Source organism: Mustela putorius, unplaced genomic scaffold, assembly GCF_011764305.1.
Source record: "Mustela putorius furo isolate JIRA1106 unplaced genomic scaffold, ASM1176430v1.1 tig00003853_pilon_pilon_pilon, whole genome shotgun sequence".
Classification (NCBI taxonomy): domain Eukaryota; kingdom Metazoa; phylum Chordata; class Mammalia; order Carnivora; family Mustelidae; genus Mustela; species Mustela putorius.
In genome coordinates, this window is record NW_025422005.1 from 53,120,720 (window position 1) to 53,134,653 (window position 13,934).

General features: G+C 41.8%; 1 protein-coding gene across 8 annotated transcripts in view; it reads left to right on the plus strand.

The window, feature by feature from the left end:
• AK4 (adenylate kinase 4) overlaps positions 1-13,934 on the plus strand; it is a 67,749-nt gene that overhangs the window by 31,245 nt on the left and 22,570 nt on the right. For 7 of the 8 annotated variants that reach the window (XM_004762942.3, XM_045064671.1, XM_045064675.1 and 4 more), the window contains one exon: positions 5,291-5,410. The exons of the other annotated variant lie outside the window; for it this stretch is intronic. In XM_004762942.3, the coding sequence (XP_004762999.1) occupies positions 5,291-5,410 (120 nt within the window). The remainder of the gene's footprint in view (positions 1-5,290; positions 5,411-13,934) is intronic. 8 annotated transcript variants of the gene reach the window in all.

A 13,934-nucleotide genomic window follows, 5' to 3' on the forward strand; every position in this document is an offset into this window, starting at 1 on the left:
TTGGAACAGTATTTTGCACTTAGCGCTTTCTCTTACTTAGTAAATTGGATTCAGATGACCCTGGAAGTCTTCCGCAGACTTATTTTAAACTTGTGTTTGTTGGGTTAATTCAAGGTAATGTGGGTAGGCTGGGTCTGAGGGCCCAAAGGGGGTCCTGCCAGAGCAGCCAAGAGGGTTTTGGACTTTGTGCAGCAGAGAAACCAAAGGGGAGCTGGTAGGAAGTGAGAGAGCAGAGTTTACTGAGGATTTAGAGAGTGTCTGAGAGACTCTGAAAGGAAAAAGAGAATGAGTCTCCTCTTTGCTTGGGGTCTCGGGTTTCTGTTGAGGATGGTGGTCTTGGTCCTCTCAGGCATCTGGGACCTGGATGAAACAAAGGTTGAGTGCTTAGGTGACCTCTGTAAGTCACTTTCTCCCTGGAGCCAGGAGTCTTGAGGTCAAGGGGTCTAGAGTCAGGGATCTTGGAAAACCTTCGTGACAGTCCTGCCCAGTCTGCCCAGTCACTCTGTAGATGTTATGTTAAACCTGCTGTCTGAACGACTTCAGAGAAGTAATTAACTCCTCGACCTTTACAAGGAGCACATACCTTAAGACCTGTGTAAGGCAGTGGTCTCTTGGAGGTCCTAGGAAGAATAGAGGTAGCGAAAAAGCAGTCCTTTCTGGGGTCCTTTCAGTTTCCCTGTCTCAAAGGTGCTCTCTCAAGGGGCAGAATGCTGTCGAATGTCACTTCTGCTTTAGTGTGGTCCCTTGTCTCCTGCTTGGATTATGGTCATAGGCGCTTTTGCTTTCACCATGCCAGCCCAGTCCAGGTGTCACACCATTGTAGGCATGTCACCTGTGTCCTCACGTAAGGACTTGTATTTAATTTAATGCTCTGCTTTTGCCATTTAGAGATTTTAAATGTTTTAACAGGGAGGCTCCATATTTTCATTTTGCACTGGGCCCTGTAGATGAGTAGCTGGTTTTGGCTGTGGGAATGGCATTTCTAAAACTATGTACTAGGAAAAAAAAAAATCTTTCAGAGTCCATACTCCTTATCCTGCTTGTCTAGCGCATGCTCTCTCTCTCTCTCTCCTGCTATGCTAAGTCCCTCCAGGTCTACCAGGCAGCCCTTTGCTTCTGCATTATTGGCTCCTAGTGTTTCCTTCTCCTCATTTCCCCTACTCGACCCGGTTCATCTCTGTACATAGTTTAAAATACTGATGAAATAAGATTGAACTGTGAAACCTGATGTGGCCATCTCAAGTAATACAGAGTCATACCTTGTCTCCTGTCTCCCTTGAAAAAGTTGATACCTAGCAAAGTAGAGCCGTATTTGATCTTGGGATCATGTTTCTGTAATAGATGTATGGAAAGATGGGATCGACTTGTGGGGGGGGGGGTTCACCCATCAACTTCAAAGTGTTTGTTCATTCATTCATTCATGCAACAAATTGTGATGAAGTATCTCGTACATACCAGACTATATACTAAGTACTGAGTATATGGTATTGAATAGAGTATTTCATTTTTTCTAAATGAGTTAATAATATTCTGGTTGGGGGAGATAGAATTTAAAAATACATCAATATATAATAGGTATGATGTGGAGTTCTAGAAAACGGTGCAAAGTAGGGTAAGAGACTAGAGGATGATGGGGGAATATCTTTGTCCCTGTGCTGTTTAGATAGGGTGGAAGGCCTGTTTGAGGTGATGCTTAGAGATCTGAATGAAGTGAGGTGTTGATCGATGTGAAATTCTGGGGGAAGGGTTTGAAAAGTCCCTACGTAAGCACATACTTGTGATCATCCAAAAACTAGGAGGAGGCTGGTGTGGCTGGAGTAGAATGGGCAATGGAGAGAGAAGTAGGAGGTGGGGTCAGTGAATGAGGGCCTGATTACTCGGGCCCTGTGGATCAAGGTGAGGATTTAGGCTTATACTCCCAATGAGAGGGGAAGCCACTGGAGTATTTCAGTTGGTCTGCATTTTAAAAGGCTCACTGTAGGGGGCGCCTGGCTGACACATTTGGTGAAATATCCAAGTTTTGATCTCGGGGTTGTCAGTTCCAGCCCCACACTGGGTGTAGAGATTACTATAAAATAATAATTAAAAAAAAATTTTTTTAAAGGCTCACTCTAGCTGTCCTATTTACGCCAAAGATCCATTTCAGATGCTACTGAGAAGTGAACCAAGCTAAGAATTGAGAATTGACTGTTGAAGTAATATGATTCTTTTGGTTGACTTATATGCAAAAGACCACAAAAGCAGTCTTTTAGTTTTGTAGCAGGTTGAGGATTGCTATAAATTAAAGGACCTACTTTGATCTTAGCTATGAGATCCTTTGTCTATTGAATCTTTGGCCAGTTGTCTGTTCTTCACTATGTAAAGGACACTATGTGTCGTCGCTTTGTTCTTTGAGCTCTGATTTTTCTTCTTTTTTTTTTTTTTAATTTTTAAAAATTTATGTGTTTATTTTTAGATTTTATTTATTTATTTGACAGAGAGAGAGAGTACAAGTAGAGGGAGAAGAAGGAGCAGACTCTCTGCTGAGCAGGGAGCCAGATGTGGGGTCTATCCCAGGACTCTGGGAACATGGCCTGAGCTCAAGGTAGACACTTAACCGACTGAGCCACTCAGGCACCCTTTTTAATTTTTTATTCCTTAAAGATTTTATTTATTTGCTTTGAGAGAGAGAGAGTGAGAGGGAGAGAGAATCTGAAGCAATCTCTGCACTGAGCGTAGAGACCAATGCAGGGCACCATCCCACAGCTGTGAGATCCTGATCTGAGCTGAAACCAAGAGTCAGACACTTAACAATCTGAGCCCCTCAGGCGCCTCTGAGCTCTGATTTTGACTAAGCTGTGCCCTCCTGTTAACCACCATGGCCATCTGGGGCCGTTGTTGACCTTTCTTTCCTCTCAGTGACCTCGTGTGGTCTGCCGCCCTCCTCAGAATTGGCGCATTTGTTCCCAGCAGTGACTGTTGCACTTTTATGTTTTAGTCTTTGTCTTGGAAGTGACAGATGCTGGAGAACTGTACTGGCAGGAACTTCCCGTTCAGTTTAGAAGGGAGAAGTCAAGAAAACCAGCACAACTGGTGTTTGCTCTAAGATGACATCTGAGGAGGGTAGCGTTACTGCCGGAGGCAAGAAATACCAGGGCAGGAGCAGGGTAGGAAGGGAAAGGACGATTTGGACACCTTGAGGTGTCAGAGGGAGTATGTTTGGAGCCCTCTAGCAGACGTGGAGAGGCGTGAAGGGCACCTCTGGCATACAGTTCACTTGGTCTGTCACCCTGGAAGATGTATATTTTTTTTATTAAAATCAATCTTAAAGTTTGACAGGTGGGACTAGGAGCCGGCCTCTGGGGCTGGCCTGCCCATTGCAGAGTAGGACAGCACCAGACATTCTAGTTCCTCCAAGCATACGGTCTCACAGTGATTTTTCAGATACAAAGCATACATACTATACAGGTATAGCCAAGAGAAAAAGCGTATGTTCACACAAAAACCTGCGCATGAACAGTTGTTGTAGCACTGTTAATATTAGACAAAGGTGGGAATAGTGCCAGTGCCCGTTAAACAAAATATGGTATATCTATACAATGGAACAATAATGTCCTTGAAAACATTATGCTAAGTGAAGGAAACCAGACACACAATACCACATATTATATGATTCCATTTATATGAAATGTGCAGAATAGGCAAATCTGTAAAGGCAGAAAGTAGATTAGTTGCTGCTGTCGGGCTAGATAGAGAGAGGGAGGGGGAAATGGGGAGTTCTTGCTAATGGGTACAGGGTTTCTTTCTGGGGTGATAAAAAATGTTTTGAAATTAGGTAGTGGTGATGGTTGCACATTGAGAATGTATTAAAAATCACTGAGTTGTAGCTTTAAGGCAGTGAGTGTTTTGGTGTGTGAATTGTATCTCAGTAAAGCTGTCCTAAAAAAGATGGGTATTACTTCCTATCTGAAGGTGAAGATCTTAGGAGGATTTAAGGAAAAAACAGAAAGTGCTAAAGCCCAGTGCCTGGTATAGCAGCTTACCTAGTATGCTGAGGTAGTATGTTACTTGGTTAATGATTGTTACTGTTACTCTGCATGAAAGTAACACTGTTTAAATATCAGTAGGGGGCAACTTTTATTCACTGCTCTTCTTGTACGATATTATCTATAACCCAGTATAGAGTCAATAAATAGTTGTTGAATGGATGTAAACATATAGGCATGTTTAGCCACATTCCCCAATGTGGTTGTCTCCTGGCGTTTGTTTCCTTCAACATTCCTGAATCAGCATCATTGGATCTGACTTTGAGATACTTTGTCCAGTAATCCAGTGCTATGGAGCTCTTCGCAGCCCATGTTTCAGTGCTGAAGTTGGAGTTAGGAGTGTATACTCAGCCTGGGGAAGGAAAGGTTCTACCTTAAATTCACGGTGAAGGTGGGGACAGTGATTTTTGAGCTTTTTCCCCAGTAACATAATTGTGCTTTATGTCTTTACAAAAACATAACTGGCCTGTCAAGAATGTGGTTCTTAGTGGTTTATTCTCTTTTCCAGTTTTCTGGAGAGTAGAGGACTTCATCTTGGTTTAAAAAAAAAAAAATCAATTCCTAGAAATTTAACAGGTTTAAACTGATCATTTGTTCTGCTGAACCAACTCACGATTTCCTCATACAAAAAATGGTTATTTTAAAATATGATAGAAGCATTTTTTCTCTAATTTAAAAAAATTCATATCCTTTTATGAACTTGGCCCTCTAATAATAATGAGTTGCTTTTACAACTGTGTCAGCAAGGTGCCATTTATTTATATTGAGGTTCATGAAAAGAAGTAAACCTGCTTGTTATCCAGCATTCTTTCTAGAAGACCAGTGGGAATGTTTTCTTTGGTCCCTAAGGAATGGTTGTGCTTCCCAATGCTCCTTTAGTCTTCCATAAACCATGGCCCATGTCATGGGTCACATTTCCTTGATGTCTGAGACTGTTAGGGAGCTCTTTGTCCACTTCGGGGCTCTCCTCTGGGAAGGTACCAGGACTTCTGGATTCCATCTTTCATTTCCTGCTTATATCTTCTCTGCTTCATTTATGCTCTTTTATCTGTATGTATCTTCAAAAACCACTTTTATAATCCTTTGGGAGACAAATGGGAGACAGGGCTGCTATTATTGAAACTAGTATTTTAAAAATTACCTCCAGAGTTTCTACCTATAACTTTCCCTGCATTCTCACAGGGAAGAATGGGAGAGGAGGCAAAACTGTCAGAAAGGAGTCTGTAAGCTTTTTTTTTTTTTTTTTTTTTTTTTTTTTTTGCTAGAAGTTGGTGATATGGCAAAGCAGTCCATAGAGAAGGGTCTTTTGGTTCCCGATCATGTGATCACACGCCTCATGATGTCGGAGCTGGAGAGTAGACGCGGCCAGCACTGGCTACTAGACGGTGAGTTGAGCCCGCGGGTAAGCTGGACCTCTGCGGATAGCGGGTTATGCACACTCCCTTAACTTCTTAAGGGAGCGCTGCAAAATACTTTTTCTTCTCAATTTGCAGTCACTTACTTAAACATCTTCCAATTTGGTGACATGCTAGAATCCCACTGTGGTGAAGCTGTTCTGCTTCTGTGTCTCCAGACCGCCATCCCTAGAGCCACTGACCTGGAAGCAAATCATATAGAATTCCCATCATTCCCATTGTTCCAGTTTCGGTGGTGCTGGTTGTTTCCGTCACTAAGTTGTCATAAGTCTAACTCCTCTTAAATCCAAGGTTCCCATGTTCATAATAGGCCACACAAATTAAAACCACGAGTTACCATTTTTTATTCGTTGGATTAAGAGAGATAGAAGATTTGAAAGTCTTTTATTGAGTGTGTAGGAAATAAATACTTTGAGAGTATGTAACGGGCAACCGTTGGAGGACAGTTGAGCAGTCTTTGTACTTCCTGACTCAGCAGTTCCGTGCCGTCTTTCTTCCTAAAGATGTATCATCAGAGTTGTGTATTTTCAGCATTATTTGTAAACAGCAAGACACTGGTAAAAACCTAAGTATCCCATCATAGGAATGCCTCAAACGTTGGTATGTCTGTTAACCAAATAATGCATACCTCTTCATGGCCATGAATAGACCTGTAAGGTGCTGTTGCGTGAAGACGGCTGGCTGCAGGAGAGTGTATGTCATGTCCTCTGTTTATGTAAACACGGGAGGATGGTATGATGTTATTGTATACACAGAGAAATGCATACATAGGCAGTCTTTGAAAGGATATAAAAATACCTGATACATCCTTTGATACTGTTTGATTTTTTTTTTTTTTAAACAGTAATACCTGGGGGCGCCTGGGTGGCTCAGTGGGTTAAGCCTCTGCCTTTGACTCAAGTCATGATCTCAGGGTCCTGGGAGTGAGTCCCGCATCAGGCTCTCTGCTCAGCAGGGAGTCTGCTTCCTCCTCTCTCTCTGCCTGCCTCTCTACCTACTTGTGATCTCTCTCTGTCAAATAAATAAATAAAATCTTAAAAAAATAAATAAAAAACAGTAATACCTGGACCTGATTTAAAGACTCAGTTTAGTGGTTCCTGAACTTTTTAGGCGTCTGGGCCTCTAGATGACAGCTGTGATATTTCCCCTAGGAAAGGTGTGCGGACATTCACACATAACGCATTGCATAGTTTTATTCTTCGTGAAGCTGAAATTAAGAATCTCCTACTTTAAGTTTGCCCATTATTAAAGGAGAAAAAATGGATTGGATGGATTATTTGTCTTGTTCTTAAATAGCAAGATTCCTTGATATGATGAAAATAGAAACTTGATGAACATGCTATTTCCTAGGAGCACAGAATGGCAGATAGTGAGGTTTATCTGTAAGCATCTTCTTTCCATTGCAGAGCAGTTGTTTTTAATTCCCACAAGGCACTCAATCCTATCTTAATTTGGTGAAACTGAAGCTTCAGCAAGTTGCGACAGGTGAAACCTTGGTGTTTGCCAGCCCCAGGGAAGCCAGAGGCATTATCCTTAAACTGATTGCCTCTGTTTCTCTTAAAGTCTGGAGCCATGAATGTTCACAATGACTAAAATGGTAGGAGGTAGGTTCTTTATATCAGTGTTTCTCAAAGTATGTAATGTGGAGTGTTAGTAATTTCTAGATAAGAAAACAGACCTTGTGTCAAGTTGAATATTAAAAATGGCTAGCATTTATTGAGTATTTGCTGTGTGCAGGCATTGTTCTGAACATCTGATACTTCTTGTTTATTCAGTCCCTACAATAACCATATGAAGTATATACCATTAATCCCCATTTCATAGATGAAAAAACAGAGGCTTTAGGTAACTGCCCGAAGGTAGTAAGTGTCAAAGTTAGACACATTTTTTTTTACTTAACTGTAAGATGACAGTGCTGTTTAGCTCTTCACAGAGGGAGACATCATGAGGCATCTTCCGCATTGATTTGATCTTAGAATCCTCCCCCTTATTCCCAACACCCACCGAGACCCTGCAGGATTTGCTCTGTGGAACGTTCTTTGTGAAAAGTGTTTTTTAACATATATTCCTCACTTTGTAGGTATTCTGAAAAGTTGGCTATAACGTGGATCGTATCTTTCTATAATTCGAATTTTTTTTTTTTAAAGATTTTATTTATTTATTTGACAGAGAGAGAGCGATCACAAGTAGGCAGAGAGGCAGGCAGAGAGAGGGTTGGAAGCAGGCTCCCTGCTGAGCACGGAGCCTGATGCAGGGCTCCATCCCAGGACCCTAAGACCATGACCTGAGCCGAAGGCAGATGCTCTACCCACTGAGCCACCCAGGTGCCCCTAGAATTTGGATTTAGAAGTTTGGAACTTTGTTCTCATGGGACTGGAGGGAACCAGAAGAGAAAAGCTATTATGGCATATGGAGGGTCTGCTCTTAGTCGTTAGGCAGTAATGAATAAAGCTCCTGTTCTGTGTCAGAAACTGTTAGGTGCTATTGATACAATATGGATACATTGCTAGGACACTGTCCCCATTCCTCAAGGGGATTCTATCAGGTGTGTAAAATAGTAGTTACTGCTAGCATAATGGAAGCATATATATGTGGTACCCTGCAGACTCAGAGAAGAAAATTCTATTCTAGCAGTGGGGGGAGGGATTGGAACAACTTTACAGAAGAGGAGAAGGAGTAGAGGTTCCATAGGTTGATGAATGGGGTTGGAGGGCAGATACTCTCTGCCGAGGGGCAGGTGGACTGGGGAAGAGGATTACGTAGCTTAGTATTTTCCTGGGCCTCTAAGCAGAGACCGGCAGGGTTGAGAAGTCCCTGAGCGGATGGTGTTTGATTCCGTACAAAGATGCTAGAACTGAAAACTCTTGAAACTTTGAGAAGTTGTTGGGAGTTGGTGAGATTTGTTTTTCAGAAAGACTGTTCTGTTAGCCTTGAGGAGGGAGTAGGTGCTGGGACAGGGAGGAGCTGGAGACTAGAAGCCAAGTAAGAGACTTTTGGAATATTTGGACCAAGGGCAGGTTGAAAGCCTGGATTTGAGCAATGGCAGTGGGATGGAAAGGAGAGAATGGATTGAAGGGGAAGAACTGACAGGAGCTCTAATGATTGAGGTTAGCTGCTGCAGCCCTGGTGTTTTCTTTTATTGCCTTCTGATCTTTGAGCTTTTTGTGTCTTTCTTTTTTCTTTTTCTTTTTCTTTTTTTTTTTTTTTTTTTGGTAAGATTTTATTTATTTATTTGACAGGCAGAGATCACAAGTAGGCAGAGAGAGAGGAGAGAGGAGGAAGCAGGCTCCCTGCTGAGCAGAGAGCCCGATGCGGGGCTCCATCCCAGGACCCCAGGATCATGACCTGAGCTGAAAGCAGAGGCTTTAACCCACTGAGCCACCTAAGTGCCCCTTTTTGTGTCTTTCTTGGCTGTCATCATCTTCCCTGCACTTCTCTAGGCCGAGTTAAATTCTCTACGTACTACGCGTGGACTCCCACAAGGTAGTCCTACAATACTCGTTCTGTAGGGACCTGCCAGGATGTGTGAGCTTTGATGCTGCCACGTCTTGACTGGTTTAAATTCTTTCATTGTGAAGCTTTGTCACCTTGTGAAGCAGACTTGGTATAAACTGAGAAATCTGTTTTAAAAAAGGATCATCTATGTGAAACTTCTTTGGCAAAGCAGTTAGTGTCTCATCACCATGAACCCGAGTTGGGTGGCAGACTGCCCGCTTGAATCCCATCTCTGCCATTTACTGCCGGTCAGTGACTTTGGGCAAATTCTCTTACCTCGGTGGGCCTGTCATTCCTCATTCTCTAACCAGCCTTAGAAAAGAGTCTGTAAGGATGACGTAAGTGAATATAATGTGATGTCCTTAGAAGAATGCCTGCCATAAAATAAGAGCTCTATAGACAGGATATTTTTTAATTATTATTTGTTCCACTTGATATACAGGTCCTGAATTTTTTTTCTTTTTGTAACTACATGAAGTGTCAAGTTCAGAAATAGTTTAAAAAAATACTGTGTGTGTGTGAAGTTGGAAGTCAGTGTCAGTTATGGAATGCTCCCTGTGCTCTGCTTTTGCCGTAACTTTCCTTCTCAGGGTGAAGAAGTGAATTTCTTTACATCACAGACCTGTTTTTAGCGAAGTGCGTCAGTATCCTTGCTGATTTCGTTTGTATCTTTCTCCTTGAGGCCCCATCTGGTCACTTTTTTCAGTTGTGATTTTCCTTTAAAGCTCTGGAATAAATCCACTTGGCAAAGTGAGGAGTGTTAGGAATGCCTCGTTCTGTGTTCAGCCTTCAACTCCTTATGCTACAGGCCACATGCTCCGCGGAGGACGTGCCTGTTGAGTGTACTAAAGGTGATTGAACGTGAAAAGGTCAAGAAAGGAATTCTGGATAACAGATGACTCATCATCTTGGTCCATATGTCTGTAGAGAGGCATCTGCAAATGGTGGGTGGAAACAAATAGAGCGGATGCAAGCCAAGGGAAGGCCGGAGGGTGGGGTGGGTGGATGGGGTGGCTGAGTGCTCTGTGGTTTGGTCAGCTATGGCCTTGCTAAAAATAGTTCCGCACTACTTTACCTTTGCAGTGTACCTTCCATCTGGGGAAGAAGCACTGCTTTATGTGTCGATACATACATACATACATACATACGTACATATATACATACACACACACACACACATACATATACGTGTGTGTCTGTGTGTGTGTGTATGGGTTTTTTCTTTTTTTCCTCTTTTCCCCCTCTTTCTTTTATTTTTATTTTTTTTTATAATTTTTTTTTTTAATTTTTTTTTCAGTGTACCAGAATTCATGTTCCACACCCAGCGCTGCATGCAATCCGTGCCCTCCACAATACCCACTGCCAGGTTCACCCAACCTCCCACCCCCTGCCCCTTCAAAACCCTCAGATTGTTTTTCAGAGTCCATAGTCTCTCATGGTTCACCTCCCCTTCCAATTTCCCTCAACTCCCTTCTCCTCTCTATCTCCCCTTGTCCTCCGTGCTATTTGTTATGCTCCACAAATAAGTGAAACCATATGATAATTGACTCTCTCTGCTTGACTTATTTCACTCAGCATAATCTCTTCCAGTCCCATCCATGTTGCTACAAAAGTTGGGTATTCATCCTTTCTGATGGAGGCATAATACTCCATAGTGTATATGGACCACATCTTCCTTATCCATTCTTCCGTTGAAGGGCATCTAGGTTCTTTACACAGTTTGGCAACCGTGGCCATTGCTGCTATGAACATTTCTCCCCCTCTTTCTTTAATTTCCTTGGAAGTTTAATGTGTGAGAACAGTTCTAAAAAATAGTTTTCTTTAATTTCTAAGACAAATATTCCACTAGAAGAATGGAATGTGCTGTAAACCTTGTAATTTTATTATAAAACCATAGTTTTTGGTTTTGGGTTTTTTTTAAGTCTCACATAAAGAGAGTATTTACTGCTTACTAGGTGATCTTGAGATGAAATCATAGGTAGAAAACAGTAACCATCTCTTTAAAACATATATAAATTCTTCACTTTTTAAAAAAAGGACTGGCAGCTGGGTGGGGCTAGTGGGTAGAGGTGTTAGTAATAGAGTTTTTCATTTCTAAATGTGCCTGCCAACCTGTGTATTTAAACAGTAAACCTGCAAGTTCTCAGACTCAGTCCCAATTTATCTCCAGGTAACAAAATGTAACAGTTGTCTACCATATGATTTTAGGTGAGGTGTCAAAATATTTTAGATTTGCTGTCAGAGTTTGGTTTCATAAAAAGAAGCATTCAGTGTTGGCATTTTGAGTGGAATATAATTTAAACCCTTCATTGGAATAAAGGTCCCTTTGGAAGGAGAGTCGTCCTTTGGTCCGTGGTGGTATGTTCCTGCTTGTGGTTCTGTGCAGCTTCCAACACGGACTGACTGCTGCTCTCTGTAGATAATTCCGGGATTTTTACATCTTATTTATTTATTTATCTTAAGCAGAAGGTCAGAGCTGCTTGAATGTGTGTAGTGTTTGTGTGTGTGTGTTTGTTTTCCCTGAGGGTTAAATGATCTCTGACCCGTGCTGTTTCCAAGGTATGTCCTTATTCAGTCTTGGGTAAGCAAGTAAAAGGTGGGTGCTAGGGGACCAGACTATTGGTGGCCGTGTAGCCATAATAATCTTCTCCAAGATGAACATCCGTCAGGTTCTGTTTTAAAACAGACTTCACCTTTTTTTCTTTTTTATCATGTTCTTAGAAGAAGGAGTTACAATACCTGAGACCTATGTTTGGTTATACTTTCTAACATGCTTATTAAATATTCAGATATTCTTAAATGATACTAAACAGAATCGTCATATGGGTTGAGTAGCACAGGAAGAGACAATTGCTCAGCAAGGTTAGGTTATGCAGAGTCATGTTGGTGACACCTGACTTGAAATAGAGGACACTCTCCTCTTGTCATAGATACACCCTTACCCAAAGTAAAGCCTGTTCAGACTTCATGTCTAGCTATTGATTCCATTAAAGCTACTGTGTCCTCTTTGTTAATGATCGCAGGCGATTGTGCCAGCTGCTTTTGGTTCTAAGCATTCATAATTCTTCCTACAACTGAGCGTTTCTTGAGCGCCATCCTTGTGCGGGGCACTAACCAAGACCCCACAGCAGAGGAGCATAGTGGGCGGGACCTGCCATCATGGCATTTAGGATATGGTGGTGATCCTTCCCGGGCAGCGAGGATTGTCTTTGGTTTCTATGATTTACCTCCAGACTTTAAGAACTGTGTTTTTATCCTATGACTTCCTACGTTCAAAGGGTCTGACTGAAGAACATGGCAAAGCCTTGGGTCTCTTTTCTTGTTCATTTGGTTGGATTCTTTCCTGAGACCTTGTCCGATCCATGGTGGCTTTCTTCTGATTGATCCCGCTGCTGCTTTGGGATGAGAAACAATTTTAATGTAGTAGGCAACCCTGGCTGTGTTTATTCACTCTGTGATTTTGGAGACTGACTAGATTTTAACAGGGGCCGTATGGAAAACATGTGTATACAGAGATATTTGAACACACCCTAGAAATACTTGGTTCAGAGATCAAAACACAGATCGAGCATACATTTTTTGTGTGTCCCAGTGAGCTTGGCGTTGGTCTAAGGCGGGTATAGCTTGCTTTCTGAGCTTACTCCAGGAAGAGCAAATGCCCCATAAACACTTGCAGTCTAGGACCCTGGGAGCCCCCGTGGAGGGGGTGAAAAGTGAGAGGTAGCACTGAGGAGGAAGGAACTGACTCTAACTTAGAGGTGAGATAGGCAGCTCTTAGGAAGGCTTCCTGGAGAAGGTGACACCAAGAGCTAAATTTTGAAAGAGAATAAATGCACCTTATAGATGCAGGGAACATGTATGCAAAAGGTATAGAGGTTTTAAACAACAGCAGATAATTGGACAGCCCTAGAGCTTGAAAATATGATCATATACAACGTCAGAAAAGTGGGTGAGGGCAAAAGTTAATAAATATGTCGCAAAATTCAAAAGGAGGGCATTGAATAAACATCAAAGTTAATATTAGATATGAGTTAGAAGAAGTTTAAAATGTAAGACCGAGCTGGAAAGAATAACTTATTTTTTAACTTTCTAACCAACAATTTAAAATTAACTAGACTTTTGTTTGTTTTGCTTTGTTTTTAAGTGGGATCTCCATCCAACGTGGGGCTTGAACTCATGACCTTGAGATCAAGAGGCAGTGCGCTTACTTATGATCTCTGTCTGTCAAATAAATAAATAAAATAAAAAAAAAAAAAAAAGGCAGTGCGCTACTGACTGAGCCACCCAGGCAAATTAAATTAAGTAGATTAAGTAGATTAAACCCGTAAATTAAGTAGATTTTTTAACATCATAAATTTAGACCTACTTTAGTTATTAAATTAGGATTTCTCTCTATTTGGGCGTGTCTCATACACTTAGAGATACGCTTAACCCATTTGCTATTGCCACTGAATTAGAAGTCTAGTCTGTGGCCAAACCACCCTGAACGCGCCCGATCTCGTCTGATCTCGGAAGCTAAACAGGGTTAGGCCTGGTTCGTACTTGGATGGGAGAAGTCTATAAAGTAAGGCACCAGGATGAAACTATCTCCTACTTTTAGATGGTAGGGGAGCTTGCTTCCCTAATTCATAAAACCAGTATCTCGGGAATTGGATGAATTACGAATATTCACCCATAGCATCTGAGGCATCCTTTGCTAGTTGAAGTATGAAGCAATTACTGGGCATTTAGTACACACAAAGCAGCATACCGAGAACGCAGTAATGTGGTGGGAAAATCATGGACTTGTAACTATTACTTGAACATCGTTAATGTAGTTTATTAACTGTGTAGTCTTGAGCAAGCATACTTAACCTTTTTTGGATTCTTTCTCCTCATCTGTAAAATAGTGCATATGGCATAGGTTTGCGAGGATCAGCTGACCAATGCAGAACTCTTAGTGGAATCCTGAAACACAGTAGGTGGTCAGATGGTAGTTACGGGTTATTACCAATGTTGT